This window comes from Struthio camelus, chromosome 7, assembly GCF_040807025.1.
Source record: "Struthio camelus isolate bStrCam1 chromosome 7, bStrCam1.hap1, whole genome shotgun sequence".
NCBI lineage: Eukaryota > Metazoa > Chordata > Aves > Struthioniformes > Struthionidae > Struthio > Struthio camelus.
Genome location: NC_090948.1, coordinates 3,103,081 through 3,119,072, shown reverse-complemented (window position 1 = coordinate 3,119,072; position 15,992 = coordinate 3,103,081). Strand labels below are relative to the sequence as shown.

At 46.6% G+C, this 15,992-nt stretch overlaps 1 protein-coding gene across 1 annotated transcript; it reads right to left on the bottom strand.

Annotated features, from left to right (window-relative positions):
• Positions 1–5,029: 5,029 nt before the first annotated feature.
• Positions 5,030–15,164, bottom strand: CLRN3 (clarin 3). The gene is made up of 3 exons (XM_009670524.2): positions 14,465–15,164; positions 9,415–9,594; positions 5,030–7,008 (listed from the first exon to the last, which is right to left on the bottom strand). Exons 1-3 carry the CDS (start codon positions 14,691–14,693, stop codon positions 6,734–6,736), a joined length of 684 nt encoding a protein of 227 aa, XP_009668819.2. The 5' UTR covers positions 14,694–15,164; the 3' UTR covers positions 5,030–6,733.
• Positions 15,165–15,992: the final 828 nt, after the last annotated feature.

Sequence of the window (15,992 nt, the reverse complement as noted above, 5' to 3'; positions counted from 1 at the left end):
ACTTTTTTTTTCAAATAGTCCCATTAGGCAGATGGTATTACTCCAGTGACTCACGGAAGATGAATCTGACCCCTAGCATGTTTAAACATACATAAAACCAAACGGTTCAAAGCCTGCTTAGGTTTTATCAGGTCACCATTGCAGGTTGTCCAGCATGGCGAGAGGTCCCTCAGAAGGGAGTTGTGGTGGCTTAAACCACAGTCTTTAAATACATCAAAGTAGTCCTGAAATATTTTCCTCAAACGTATGACGTGTTATAGGGCAAATTGTCCGTTTAAATGATATTATGTGAAGAGCAATGTATTCCATGACAGAGGTGTGTACGTGCAGTGTCGTTAAATCATTAAGAAAATCAATTAGAAACATCCTAAAATGGAAATGTTGCCCTGTATTAGATAAAAATGAGACAGTCTTTTTTTTCATTGAAGTTTATTTGGCTTTCTTTTTTTTTAATTTGATTTTCTACACATGGATCTAAAAAAGTAAGATGGGGAAAGGACAAATGCTGGCCAAGTCTCCAGTGAATGTCTCTTGTTTTGGGAAGGTTTATCTGATCCAAGTAAGGTTACACTAAATAAGGCCCACGTTTATGCACGTTCATGAACAAAGCTGATAACGCTGGTTCTAAGCTTGCACCCACCTCCCTTGGCAGCGTGCACGAGGTCCCGCAGCGCCATCAGTCCTGAGGAAGGTGCTGCCTCTCTTGCCACCTTATGGTGCGATGCTGGACATCCTGCAGACTGAGCATTGGCGTTACCCAATTGATGCCCGCTTTGGGCTCCCTACAGCTTTCTTTTTCTTGCGTACGGCTCTTGCTGCTCCTCATTCTCCCCAGCCATTGTCACTCCCTCGTTGTCCCCCGACAGCTGCCTCGGCCCTCCCGGGCGTTTACCCAGTCTAGGCTGTACCTGTGACAATGTGTTACCGTCATTGCACGTGTGGCTAGGGAAGTTCTCTGTCTCTCTCTCACTCCCCAATCCAAAAAGAAAAAAAGAGGGAACATTCAAGACTAGGAAGGAGGATGCTGCCCTCTTATGGTTTCCTAGGTAAACAGCTAGGAGGAAGGTATCACAAGCCACTGAGAGCACAAGAGGTGCGGTCAGCTGTGTGATTGCACAGGCTGAACAGCAAAATACAAGTCTAAATGTCTTGAAACACTCCCAGTAATGCTGATGTTGAGGGCTTTGTTTTCCTTGTTTCTCAGTCCCGTTTCCTATAAGAGAGTTTGTTTTGGTTCTCTGCCTGAATTGCAATATTTACAAGTATGAACGCTCTGACAGTTAGCTGTCTTATTTCTGATGGATGTGGTGATTAGAATATTTTGAATAAAAAGATTAATTTATATGCCTATGTTTTGATGGGATGTCATATACCTACTCAGGATTTTATGCTGCCACTTCTCTAGAAGAAGACCTGTGCTTGTTAGCTGAGATATGCTCTGTGAGATTTTATTTTGACAGGTAAGCTTAATGTACACGATATCATGGCCAGGAACCCCAGCTGCCGCATGGTTTTGCCAACTGCTGCACTTGTTTGGGCTAAAAGGAACTGTGCTGAGGACAGGCCACCCTTCAGCGCAGCTAGAAGTCCACCTAACGCTTCAGTTAACAATGACAAATCTGGGCAAAGGTTTCTAAACTAGCATATGCAGCTCGTGTGTTTTGGTTCAAAACAGTTTTGGGGATCCAAAAGGATATTTCCTTTGCAGATGATCGTGTCTGATGCCAGCAAGCTAGTACTCACCATTACTGACTTGGTGTGACAGCGCGCGTGTGTCTGGAGATATCTTACACCACTTGTCTTTCGGATGTTAAGGAGTTCATGAGGTGGTGCAGGGCTGTGAAGATGATGGGCCCTGCACTGGTTAATCTGCAAAGGTGGGAGGTCCTTGCTGATGGTGCTCTCTAAGGTCCGCTGTCTCTAAATGTTCAAGCATTTGTGGATGAGTTGTTATTATTATTATTAAAAGAAAAAGCCGAGGCTGTGACCTCTCCAAGGGCCTGCTGGTGTATGCAAGCCCTAGCTGCTGAGCAGAGCCATGACCGTTGGTGCTAAATAACTCGAACGGCGATGCCAGGGGGCCGGTCACTCTGTCTCCGCAGGCGGTGCCAGGCCGTGCAGCGCTCCAGCGGTGCCCTTCGTCAGCATGGGGGGGAAAGCTTTACCCTCAGGAAAACGCCCTGGGAAAAGTGTTGTGCGTGTTCTTTATAGACGTGCACAGACCATCAGGTGCTGTTCAGAGACAGCTCCCTCGGAGCGAGCACAGCGAAGAGCAGGAAGGTTTTTCTCTGTCTTGTTACCTGTTTGGAGTCCACCTTATAAGTAGACTTTTTTCCTTTGCACTAAGTTTGGCACTGATGTTGCTGTATTTTTAAAATGCCTGCATTCCTATTACCCAGCTAAAACCACTTGCATGTACCGGACCCTTCCTTCCTGATTTCTCTTGGGCACCTGACCCCCCAGACCAGTGTCGCAGTGATGTGCGAGGATACTGCACATCCTTTTCGAAAGATAGCTTAAAATAGATCCTCATCGAAAGCCATTGCAATCTTTCTCAATACTACTTTGCAAAGCTAAAAAAGTGGGCAGGAGAGATGAGGTGATCCCTGTAATATGGTGATTAACTTACCTTCAATCTTTAGGAAATGAGAAGCCGATCTAGAGGCATCAATGACAAAAGCTTTCCACAAAGAGGAGACTTAAATCTGGACAGGCTAATTTTTTTTCTTTTTTCGGTCCTTGCAGCAAAGTTTTCTAAGTGAGAACCTCTCTAGGATGTTTTTCCAAACTAATACCAAGCTAAGTGAGGCATCTCAGCCATATAGCTGTTTGCCACTGAAACCTGGAGCACGGCAGGCGATGCTGCCCACTTTCTAAGGAGCCTGCAGAGCTCTGTGAAATGCGTTGGCCGGCACGCAACCGTCCCGAAACTGGGGCACCACGTAAAGTTTCCATTGCCGTTTAAGGCATATCAGTATTCCTACTTGCGGTGCTCACTCCATGTGCGATGGGCAGCTGCGCTCCTCCAGCGCCAGCGTTCCCACCGCAAGCTTCAGAGCTGCGTCGTGGTTTTAAAGGTGAGTCGGGGAGAGGGAGGCAGGAGCTGTTGAATGAGACATTTCAACACCACCCGCAATAAGCGTGCTTTTCCTGTATAAGTTGTATCTCTGATTTTTTTTTTTTTTTTTTCTTGCCGGGTGACAAAAGGGATAACTTTGCTTTATGCAGCGCAGGGAGGAGGGAGGGCAGGCAGGGCTGTCAGGTGGGACTTGTGCCGAGAGAAGGCGTTCGAGTCGTAGAAGGAAAGGTCGCTCAGTTGGTGACTGTGGAAAAGCTGGTGCAAGGCAGTTAATCGTGAGAATAAAATGCTTACACCGGTGCTAGCCCGCAGGTCTCGGGCAGCCCTTCCTTCCTCCGCTGCCCTGCTGGCAAAGCCAGGCACGCGGTCGCGGCGCTTGGAAGCCTAACGCTCGCTTTCTAATTCGCTGATATTTTGCTAAGAAAAATCCCTACGGTGTTGGCGATCCTGCGCTCGATTTAAACTGTCGATTGTTAATTCTGGCAATTCTCCTGCAGGCTGAGATTTTTAAATAGCGCGAGCTGGATAACCCTGTAGCAGAGCAGCTCCTGGGGGCCAGGCAGCGGCTGTATTGACCCGGTCTCTCTGCCTGCAGCTAACAGCCAGGCTGCCCTGGTGCTTTTTTCCATAATTGTAAAGTTAACTAGCTGCACTGTCAATGAGATATGCCTATATCAAAAATTACAACGTTTGCATGCTCTGGGGTTTGCAGTCTGTGTGTCACGGTATGTTTTCGGCTGCTGTTAATACTTAAGGCAAGTGCTGATTTACTGTGCATGGGGGATCTTCTGTGTTTTCAAAGATAACGCTGCCTTTACTCAGCATTTCTGCAGCTGCTGAAGGCAGTGTAACACAAAGCGCAGGGAATGGAGATACCACGTTTCCTGGCCTTCCTCTGCCGGGAGGATAATTTGTCTTGCAGCCACTTGGAGCCCGGATCCTTCCCGTGACCCGACCAGCCACAGCTCGTCCCGAAAAGCGCTGCGCTTCGGCCGCTGGCAAGTGAGGAACGTGTAAAATCACCCTGCTTTTAGATAAGATGGGAGCTTGATCTTTTTTCTTTCAAGAGTGCATCAAGCTGACAAGGCAAGTTTTTGTGTTTTTTTTTTTTTTTCCTTTTTACCTAAGGGTGAGCTGCCAGGATTCATCCTCATTAAGAGGATGAGTGCGCTGAACGCAGCCTCGTTCATTGCAAAGGCTGGCTGGAGCCAAACCAATTCCTTTCAGGCATCTGAAAAGCTGGATACAAGGTCGCTTTAGGTCTCCTCCTTTCTTTCCCCCTCTACCCCTTCCCCGGTAGCAGTGGGCTTTAGGTCAGATGAACGTTCCCGCTTATTAAGCTTTTGATTCAGGAAAGGGAAAACTGTTTGATTTCCTGTTTTTTCTTCCCAAATGCTTGCCAGCGGCGAAGCAGCACCGCGCAGAAAGGCCAGTCCCTGTCCTAGCCTCCTCGTGAATGAGCCCCTTCTGCACGGCCCCCCCTGTGATTTAATGGGGGGCAGATGCTTTCAGCCCCCTGGCCCTTATCCGAGGACCGACGGACGCATTTTTGCCCCGTCATAAAACAGGAGCGTCCTTTCGCCCACCTGCATGATGGGTGTTGGCTCAGCACAACGGTGACAGATGCGCGCTGAAACCGTGTGAAAATTTTTGCAGCCAAAGCGAAGCTGGCAAATGTTTGGCTTTCTGCCAGTTGGGCTTGCGGGTGCAAAATATCTGATGTTTTAACTGAAATGTTTACAGCAGTGAAAAGCAGTTACAGGCATGGTTCTTGTCACAAGTGGAGAGTAGATAATGTCTCCTATTTTATTGACCTCCTGCCTATGAAAACGTAGAGACCCTCTTTTATTTCCCCCCCACCCCACGCTGAACTCATCATACTTTTAGTCAAATTTTTAAGCAGGATATAAAGAAATACTCTCCTTAAGATTCCTTTGATAAAGTACAGCTGCATAAAGTATGGGGCACTTTAATCCTGAAGCTTTTTTTTTTTTTGACAAAAGTGGTGAGAAGTCACTTTTGGTATCTTCTCATCCCTTCTTTGCTGCTGTTTCATTTCCTGGGTACCTCTTGCATCATTGAACACACATCAAGCATGATGGTGAAAATGATATTGTAAAGGGAAACTGCATGATTGCAAATTGGCCTCCCAGCTGCAGAGGTAAGAAGCAAAAGAGGATGCTGACCATCTTGCGCTGTGAATTTGCTTCTCCTGGGGCACGTGTCCTGAGCGCGATTTCCCGTGATGGCCTGGATTTCTCCATGCTCTTGCCTGGAGAAAGGTCACAGTCATCTGCTAATTTTCTCTGGGTGTAATCAGGAGGGAACTCATCAGTTCTGTGTAGCTCCCGAGTTGTGTGTGTTTGTGCACATATTCTAGATATGTTTATTAACTAGAGTGGACATAGAGATGAGAGAGTTGGCTATAAAACATCACTAAGGAGGCTCATATCTGGCATCTGTGTTGGGGGCAAAGCAATGCTCCAAGGTAGCTTGCAGGAGAGTGGAGGGGAGCCTGCTCAAGGTGCAGCTTTACAGTCCTGCTAATGACATGGATCGAGAGCTTATAAATAGTCCAGAAGAGGACTTTTCTAATGCTTCTACTAATTAATAACTGAACATGCCGACACTGGGCTCTTATTTTGCCTTGCGCAGGCCTATTCCCATCCTCTTGCTGCTAGAGGAGCCCAGTTTGCCATCGCAGCTGTGCAGGACAGCTCCAAGGCAGCGACGCGGGAGGAAAAGGCCGGTTGCGCCGCTGTAGCGAGGCTGCGTGGGAAGTTCGTGCGCTCATGCTCCTGCTGGGTGAAGGGAGCCTGCAAGCCACCATGCCATCACCTAGGCAAAGCACAATGGGGACCTGCAGGAGAGGTCCCCTAAGCGTGGGGAGAAATGATAGCAGGGAGAGCTGCGGGGACAAAAGGAAGCACTGATACCTCTAGGACCATTTCTTATAATCTCCAGGATTTCTGGCATTTGCACTATTTTTATCCCTACAGATCTCAGATTACAATCAAAATAATGTCTTTGATCTTCACAGTCGGATCCAAGGTGTAAGGCAGGAATGCCTTTGACTGAGGCCCGTGTTGGTGCATCCCTGCTGCAAGCCAGGGCAGACTGCAGTGGGGCAATTCTGCAACCCAGAAACGCCAGAAAACGAGAGACGGGAACCAGTGCTGCGGGGACAAGGAGCACCACTGGCTTTGCTTTGATCTGGCAGTCAAAAAGACTGCAACGGTCAATGGAGAAGAGCTTGTCCCGAGTCCTGCTGCCGCTGCTCCCCAGAGGTGACAAGTGCCCCTTGGCTTGTCCTGTCTGCCAGGAAGTCGGGATCTTCGCTCTGCTAGCGCTTCCCTTCTAGGGATTCATTGGAAAACCAGAAGGTGCATGAGGTTCATTCCTACCGAATGGCACAGGCTTAGGATTGTTTCTGTTCTGATGCATTTGGGTGCCACACATAGATTTCCATTGATATCAGCATTACATTAATACCTAATGTTATAAAGAAAATCAATCTGCTCCGAAGACACGATAGGCTATTTTAATTGAACAATATGTATAGTTTCAATCTGAATGTAAATGATCAGTCATGATTGTCCACATTAAATAGTCTTTTTTTGTTGCACACTCTTTCCAACGGAGAAACTGATACTCTTAAAACAGAATGACATCTTTTGGTGCACTTTCAATGGGTCTTTCCTGCTCTTTCTTCTTATAATACCTGGCGTGGTCATAGAAAAATATGATGATAATAGTAGAAATGTTCAAAAAAATGATAAGCAGCATGATCCAATATGAGTATCCATAATTATTTTTTGATTTAGTATATGTCATTGGAACAGAAAAACATCCCTCAGCTAATTCCACCGAGAGGCCATTGCTTTCTATGTTCACTGCAAAAAGTATCAGGACCAGAAGTGTGAGGATTCCTGGAAAATATAAATATAAATGTTAAAGGTGGAATTGCAGTATTGTTTATGTAGCTACCTGTAAGTAAAAGTATTCCATTGAAATCAGTTGGAATGCCTGGACTAGAACAAAGATGAATCTTTAAGGAATCTGAAGTCATTAATAAAATACGAATGTACTTAAAGAATGTATTTTGTCCCATCTAACAGTATCTAGTGTATGTTGTGACCCAGGTTACTACTACTATTGTCCTGCTAAAATTAGTGCATTCTTAGATACCTTTCTTAGATAAGGCTATTTAACGTAACTTCTTTTTGTTGATCTCGGTGCTGCTGTGTATAATATATTCTGCCCTTAGGTGACTTGCAGGATGTCTATTTGATATGAGGCCAAATTTGTGGGCTATGCGGTCTCACAGCCACCTAAAACCCTGAGCAAATCTGCTCTGCACTGAGTGTTGACCCTGCTCTGAGCAGGAGGCTGCACTAGAGACCTGAGGTCCAGCCTGAACTATTCAATGACTCTGATCAGTCAAAATGAGATGTCCTCCTGGATCCGTATCTATTCCCCACAGCATGCTGCATGTAGGGGGAGTCCGACTTTGAGATTTAACAAAATAATGCTTTTACGTGTTTTCATAGTGCTAACAGAGGTATAATCGTTGTACGTTGGTGAAAATATTTCTCTTCCTTCCCCCCCATGTATACTGTCCTACAGTAATTCCTGCTGAAATAGGTTCAGGTTTTTGCAAGGAGGACTCTGTGGCACTTCCAGCTCTCTAGTGCAAAAGTTAAGAACCTTCAAGATACAGCCACACATCAAACGATGTATAATTTTTCCATGGAAACCTGCCCCTGATTAAATAAACCCCTGGGTCAGAGCACTTATGGGGCTGCAAAAAGAAAATGCAATACTTGGTCGACACGTGGGCTCTCCTTTCTCACTAATGCTTTCCTTTCCAAGTATTTGGTCCTCTCTTTCTCGTTCAGAGGTTGCGGTTTGGGATTCCCCTGGACCCGGGCTGGCTTCTGAGGTGGCTTCAAGGTGAAGCAAGTCCCAGATGTTGCAGGGGAGCAGCCTTGTGCTTCTGAAGGACAAGGCACCAGTTCTGAAGTACTCGGCCATCGGGTATCTTTGAAGCACGTTTCCTGAGTGCAAGCCTAGCATTAGAGGAAAGCGTAGTCCTCTCGAGACAATTGAAGCACGAGCGCTGGAGTCCTTACGGCGGCGAGATGTCGAGGGCGGCAAGGTGCACTTGGAGAAGCCAGGTGCAAGCCTCGCGGGTGGAGGTGGGGTTGTACCCATCTCACAGCTCAGTGCCCACCCCCCCCCCCAATTTTTCTGTTTGGGGAATGTTGAGACTTATTTTGATCTGTGCAAGTGCTTTCTCAGAGAAGGAAATAAATTTTACCATGGTTCAGTCTCTCTTACGTGTCTCCCCCTTTTCTGGTGTAAATGTTATTTTAGATGTGTTTGATTCAATGCATGTTTTCAGACATGAGGAAATGGGTCTAAGCCTCCATCCTGTAGATTAGACCTTAAAGGCCAGATGTGGTAAGTAGGTAACCTAGGACCACAAGACTACAAATACCACAAAATAGCAATATTTTGAATAGCGATGTAGATTCTCAAAAAGCTTAAAATTTGCCCTGCGGTCACATCTAACACATACGTTTTTCTGTTCTAATTCTGTAGTTTGTCAGCTTATTCTGCTCTTCTTGATGGGCAGCGTCATGCATTAAATGATTTTTACATCTGTTGGGGCTTTTTCCCTTCTGTTTTTGCTGACCGTGAATCCCAGTTCTTGCTGATGAATGACTTCACTTCAGGTAACGAATACTCTTTTACCTGTACTTAAAAGGCAGTTCTCGGATATCCCAGCAGACATGGTTTTAAAAACCTAACCAGCTGAAAGCAGACCGCTTTTCCAACTGTTTCCTTTTTGCAAATCTTTATTTCTTAATCTGGGAATCCAGGAGAACGTCGTATTCCTGCGTGTGGCAGGCAGATGGTTGACGGCGAGCGTGCCCAGGGTGACCGAGGGATGAGGGATCCTGCGTGGGGCTCGTCCTCTTATCGTTGAACATCCAACGCTAAGTGGTCAACAGAGAGAGAGGGCTACATCCAGGACTCGATGTGTCCTAACTTGGACTCCTGTTCTGGAAGGAAATGAGTCGTGCCTTACAAGTGCCTCGCTCCCTCTGCTAAGAGGGTCTGGTTCAGCTGGTCTTGTAAAGACGTCAGAGTCTGATCACGTGAACCCTGTCCTAAAGGATCGCCTTCTCTTAGGGACAGAACGGAAAGGTGTGAAAAAGCATAGGTTAGCTGATGCGCGCAGCTGTGCATATACACCTTGCTCTCTGTGCTGCTCCGCCAAGCTGGTTTACACAAAAATCGAGCGGGCTATGCCCAAAGCGGTGACTCACCGTTCAAGGAGTTCCAGGTGTAGATGCCGATGGGCCCCAGGAAGGTCTGGTAGGGATTGCTCACAGCGTTCGTGCCCGTAAACCCAGAGCTCAGAAGGGAGCTCAGCAAAGCGAGAACCAGGAGCACGATAACCGCAATGTTGGTGCTTTTTGTCTCAGCGGTTTTCAGGTGATCTGCGACTGGAGGAGAGTGGCTCCGCGTTAATCGTTAACGCAGTCCGGCGGGCTCGCTGGGCTGCCTTATGAGGACAGATTAAACGCCTGGTGTGCTCCAGCGTGCTTGCCTAGCTCGTGCTCGGGGATAGCGAGCTCACTGGAAATGAAAACTAGTAACAGGAGATTTGGCATGGTCACGTGCAGACAAACGAATCAGGCCTGGCTGGCGACCGGACCAGTACTTGTATCCTGAATAAATTTGTCCCTAGCCACATCATACAGAAGAAAAAAGAAAAATTGGTGGAGATGGTGCTTCCTCCCCTCTTTTAAAAGGAAGGAGCCTGGATGCTGCTATGGAGGCCATGGGTGGCCGAGCCGGGCGTCTGTGCCTGCAGCATCCCGGCACCTTTCCTTTCTGGTCCAGCGCACTGCAACGCGTACGCGTGGACTGCTGTCTCTGGTGGGGTTTCTGTAGCTGCAGCACGTACCCTTGGCACGCACAGCCAACCCCTCCAGCACTGTAATCAGGTTTCTTGTTTTTGCCTCTAATTATTTGCTATGTTTTTGGTGCCAAGAGACACAAACGTGAATGCAGTATACTCAAAAAGTAATTGCAGTACAGTTGCACTGAAATATTTTATTCTCTCTCTTTCAATTTAAGCCTCAGTTTAAAAAAGAAAAGGGGAGGGCAATCGTAATGCTCCTGTGGCTGCCTTACCCTTAACCTGTAACAAATACGACAGTGCTCTCGTGCTCTGTGCAAACAGGCGCTGGGACAGGCAGCCCCATGCAAGGAAAAGCTCCTTTCTGTGCTGCTTCTAGTGCAAGGCCATTACTGCAGACTTGTCCGTGCATAAATTGGAGAAATCATAGCAGTAAAAATAACAACACCACAAATAATAAACACCTTAAAAAAAAAAAAAAGAAAATAAGCGCTCATAACCAAAGAAAAATTGGAAATACTGGAAATCAATGAGGAGAGCTTCTCTCTCGTTTTGTGTATTGTTCTTGGGAAATGGAGAAGCCTGATATAAGTTACCTTCTGTTCTAGCAAATGGCAGGTGAGGATGTGTTTTTATAAAATCAGGTGCAAATTTAGGGAAGTTAGGCATTTGGAGACAGCACTAAGGTAAATGGGAGCAAGCCCAGCCCCAGCTGTACTGTGCCCTTGCTCTAAAGCAGCCTTTGCGCTCAGGCGTTGCCCGGGAAGGAGGCCGCGTTCGAAAGAGACGGTTTCTCCCTGGCAGCCTTCCTTGATTTTATCACTCTGAACATCTCCAGAATTTACTGGGTGGCTGCACCTATTGCACCCCCTAACGGACCGACCGGCTTTGTTTAGCTCTGGTAGAGGTCCCAAACTCAGGGCAGTGATTTTTGTCAGTCTCCCCTTGCTGTAAGCAACAGTACGAGGCCTTTCTGAAGGTTTAAATAAAATGCTGACTTTGTACAGGCAGATTTTTGGGGGTTTTTTAAGTAGTTAGTGTAAGGCAAGTCAAATATGACGGAATAAAAGCAGACGTTTCTGTCTCTGCCAGGCTGCTCCTTATTCTCCTGTACCATCCTCTTTTTGTTTCTAATCACCTGTAAGTCTTGTGCAATCGGATTTAATTTCCTAGACTTTTGCTGACTTGAGGGTGAACAACTTCAAGCTACCAGTCTTGAGGTCTTATTTTCTAAGCGGTGCTAATTTGGCAGGCTTCACAAGGTCTAGGATCGCTTATGATCCATATTTATTTGTGATTGTGTCGTAGCACTAAAGTTATTTAGAAGTTATGAACTAACTTTTAAATTTTTCCTGGTCATTCTGCTCATCTCCAGGGCTTCCATAGTAGCCGTATTGATTTATTGCCCTATTAAGGTCATTAATGGCAGTCTATTAAAAGAGGCTACCTTGATCAGGCGGTTCATGCTCCGTGAACGTGCAGAAACTGTATTCCTTTGTTTGTCTTTTATCTTTACACTTGGAAATTTCTTTTAATGGTGTGGTATCCAATCTACTAAGTTATTGTCTCTGTAAAGGCTTTTGCTAATCGACTTTCACACTGCCATTAATAAAAGCAAACCTAGACTACGGCTAATAAGTATTCTAGATCCTCAAGAGTCATCCTCCTTGATTTACTCTTTCGCATTCATTTCATGCTTTCCAGTCTCTTTTTTTGCCCACACTCAAATAGGAAAAATCCGTGTGGGAAACCCACTCGGGACGGGCAGCAGACACCCACGCTCGAGGCCTGCTCGCTGCTGGCAGGTTGCACGGCGTTTTCAAAAGACGTTCGTATCTCTCCTTACCATCGTCTGCAGTCTTAGGGAGGGGAAAGCGCACCACTTCGCCGCAGCGCAGGCAAACCAGGTAAGTGGGCGGTCTGCTATCTTAGGAGGATCCGACTATCTGAATTTAAAAATAGTTTGCATGCAACTCTGTGAAATGTTTTTTCCTGTTTCAGGAATCTACATAGACTCGGGCTTGATACAACACTTGACAACCGCGTCTAGAAGAGTGCCTAGGAACTAGGGTAAAATCAGTTCGGTTTATCTTGGCTATATGCCTAAATGATCTGAACTGAGGGAGGCGGCAAATCCATATTTAGACTCTTTTTAAAGCACGCCTTTCTTCCGGCAGCTCTTGAAAGCAACTGGCATCTCCTAAAGCTCTCTTGTTTTGTTCACCTCTCAGCGGCTTATGTGTCAGAATTGAAGTGACGTGATAAGCACAAAGACCTAAATTTGGGGGGGGAGGGGGAAAAAAAAGAAAAAGGCCATGCACGTAGCCCATGCAAAGAGCAGAACTCCTTCACTCATGCAAGTGTTTTGTGAGCGCTCTTCACTAATTGCAATTAAAATCCATGTGACGGTCGCAGCCGGGCACCCCAGTCGGGGCTGGGGCTCTATTGTGCTGGCGGCTGCTCAGACAAAGGCCAGATGCCCCGGACTGGGGCTCGCCGCGGCCGGCTCCGGCGTTCGCAGGGAGCCCCATTAAACTCGGCACGACCTGCCCGCGGGAACACGGTTTTGGGGCTCGAGCCAACTTGCACGGGGGAGACGTAATCACACGGAAACAATTTTTATACGTGCATTTTCTCTTATAAGAATTACTTAGCTTGTTCCGGTATGGCTGTCGATTAACTGGTTTGAATGACTGATCCCGAAATTTGTGATTTCAGTGCTTTTTTTTTCACGTAGTGATCTCACTATTTATTCTGTGTTTCGTGGGGAACGCACTTGCATTCAGTTTTTTCCTTATGATACAATCATAAGGAAATCATACGATGATGTGACCTGAACTGGCTTGCCACGGTATAGCTTTGCTTTTGCGGTAATTTGGATGCCTGCTTGTCTGCCTAAAATTTTTATACTACTTTCCAGTGGGAAACCGCGGCTTCCCACAGCAGGGGCTTAGATCTGCGGCGCTCTGCCTTGCTGGCTCATCTCTTCGTAGGGATAGGATATCCGACGAAAGAGGAAAATACTCCTGAAGAACATCTTGTGTTTCCAAACGATCTGGCGTATCCTTCCAGACGTTAGCTGGGCATCTTCCCACTGATTCCCCCCCCCCCCCCCCCACTTTCGCACGTGTGTACCTGCACTACTGCTTCGAACTCGGTGAGACCACAAAGACGTGGAATATCAGTGCAAACCCTCGAACCTTGCAGCGGCTTCCAGGCTGCTCTACCTCTGCTTCGCCAACGCTCTGGTTAACGGCAGCAGAGCCGCTTGCGCGCAGAGCCAAGGACATCTCGGCTGAACTGTACGACGTTGGTTTGTTGCTGGGGGCTTTTCTTTGGTAAGCATCATTTCTGATTTCTGTCCTGCTTTCCTCACCCCCTCCCCATGTTTTGTTTCTACGATTAGGGTTTTTTCATAGTCTGTCAGAACTTTCTCCAGCGTTTATTTCATTATTTAGCCCTTTTTATTCATCTGTAACGATCTTACCACTGAGGATAAATGCCAAGAACTGCAGACGCAGGAAAAAAAGTTTAGTAAGACTCTACTGGATGTTTTCTGAAGTGTTATTCCAACACCTCATTTCGAAACGTCGTGGCAGTTTTCCAGACTGTTGTGATGATAAAGTCACCTGTAAACTGCCAGTGGGGTGGGGGAGCAGCGCCTTGGGAAAGACGACATGCTGGGTTACGATACGTGCTATAGGTGTGCTACGATACATGTTTGTTGTACGTGCGCTGTAATACATACTTCACAGCGCAATGCAAGAAAAAGGACATGAGCGCAGCAACATGCCAGCGTAAGTTTTGAAAACAGAAACTAAATGCTGAAGTGTGATACCGTCACTTTTTAAAAATGGAACGGGGTGCTCTAAAAGGAGAAGATGAAAGGAGTGCTTTATTCGCTCTAATATCTGTGGTCAGCACATATGTAAACACCACATCTACCTAAAGCACGATGCTTCTGTGTCTTGCTTTCCTCCTTTCAGTAGTCTCAGAAAACCTTCCTCTATAAAAACACGGCTAATTTGATAGTGGCTGCCTAAAAATTAATGAAATTTAAATTCTGGAAGTTGAATGGGGTTTGAAATCTTTCAATAGCATGGTAAGAGCGTTTTCCTGCGTCTTGCTGAAAGCTTTTGCAAATCAAACCTATGATACTCAAAGCTCCTGTTTTATATTATTTCCTCATTCGAAGGCGTAGGCCAAGAGCCCAGGCAATCACGAGAAGTTACTGCTGGCAAGAAGGCTGTAGCATTTATGTGCTGTTTTGGGGGGGGGGTCTTATGTTATTGCACGGTATATATTACTGTGCCTTGAGTTCCCAGACTGATCTTGTCTTCACTAAAAGCGTCGTAGGTACAAACGGATGAAAGAGTGACCTGCTGTATGTGGCTCTGCTGGTTGAGTTAAGGGGCAGGAGCTCGGGCCGCGGGCTTCGCAGTGCCGCTTACCTTGGAAGGAGCTTTCCAAAACCTGCAGGCCTCCCGCCACCGTCTGCTCGCAGCTGCCTTGGAAAAGCCCGTACGTGAGGGTGACGGTCACGGAGGAATTCGTCCGCGAGAAGTAAACGTCGCTAGTGATCCAGTGCCGGGTTGCAAGAACGACGCAAACCAGCACGAAGGAGAAAGCGCTGGTGAAAAAGGCGGCCGTGAACATGAGCGTTTTTTTTCGGGATGGCATTTTTCCCGGGGGGCCGTTTTTCTACCGCTTCAGGGAATTTGCTTCTCTTTAGTCCAGTTGAGCATGAGCTCGCTTCCTTCCCCGCCGCCTCCGGGACCTGGTCCCCGTGCGAGCAGCAGGTTTTGCCAGGAAACTTTAAACAAACAGCAGCGGCAATAAAAATGTAAAATAATTGAACTTTGGCCAGGGGAAAAGGTGTTGCTATAGCTGCAGCCAAACTGCCCTGACAAAGGCAGGAGGAGGCTGCTGGCTGGGGCTGCCACCCCTACCGCTCCACCCTGCCCGCCGGGGCATCCTCCTTCCTTGAAGGTTTTTGTTGTCCTCCTACAACGTTTTCCGGCCCGTTCTGGCTTTTTTTTCCTCCCAAACGGCTGGTAACTGACCTGGACAGAGTTGTTTGTGCTGAGTCTGTATTTGAGCCGCTTCGATGGACTCCAACATGTCATGCTAGAGCTTAATAAAATGTTTGTTCTCTGTTTACGTGTCTGGCTTGCTGAGCTGGGTTGGGCTTTTTTGGAGTGGGGGCAGGAGGTGGTTCTAAATTCTGTATGTTCTCAGGTAAGAACTATTTCCTATTCTTTTTTTTTCTTTTTGAAACTATGTTTGATAACTTCCTATTAATTTCTGCAGGCATCAGTTGTTTTTAAAATGCACCGATCTTTAATTTCTCTTTCCCAATGGGTTTCCGATCTTCGCTTCTTCAGCTCCGACCAAAAAGACGCATTATTTGTTGATGTGCTTAAGTACTCTATAGGCAGAATGAAATACCTTAAATAATGATTCGTTTCCATGAGGTAGGGGATACGTAAAGGGAGCAATACCGAAGAAAATCTGCCCTGGACTAATGGGCAATAAGCTATAGTATAGGCCTTTTTTCTGGCCAGTTGGACTTAAACAGAGACAAAAGACAGTAACAACATGATTTCAAACTTAGAACCGTGCTTAATACCGAGACTGAAACCAAATTTCTAGAATTTGAAGTAAGCTAGTTAATCAGTTTTCTGCTTTTTTTTTTTTCTGGTGACATCTGAGTCCTGGACTGATAGTCTGTGGTTAAGGTTTTGTCTGTCTGAATTCGGTGCAGTTATCCCACGCTATACTGAAGCCACGCTGCTGTAGCACCTAGATTTTTGTTGTTGTTGTTTAAACTAATCTCAGGAAGGCAGTTTGTTTTAACAGCGCTGCTGAAGAGGCCTGTTGAGTTACTTTCCCGCAGCTCTCCCCGAAGTCTGCCTGGCTCGTCCTGGGAACGCAGCAAGACGGTAAAGTTTTACGAGTTAGACAGAGCAAAGAATTTCT

Excerpts from the sequence above, each read along its gene's own strand:
- CLRN3 (XM_009670524.2), bottom strand. The coding sequence starts at position 14,693 with ATGCCATCCCGAAAAAAAACGCTCATGTTCACGGCCGCCTTTTTCACC. Across the intron at positions 9,595-14,464 it reads TTTGGAAAGCTCCTTCCAAG|TCGCAGATCACCTGAAAACC; the intron begins GTAAGCGGCACT and ends ACTCTCCTCCAG. Across the intron at positions 7,009-9,414 it reads CACCTGGAACTCCTTGAACG|GAATCCTCACACTTCTGGTC; the intron begins GTGAGTCACCGC and ends TATATTTTCCAG.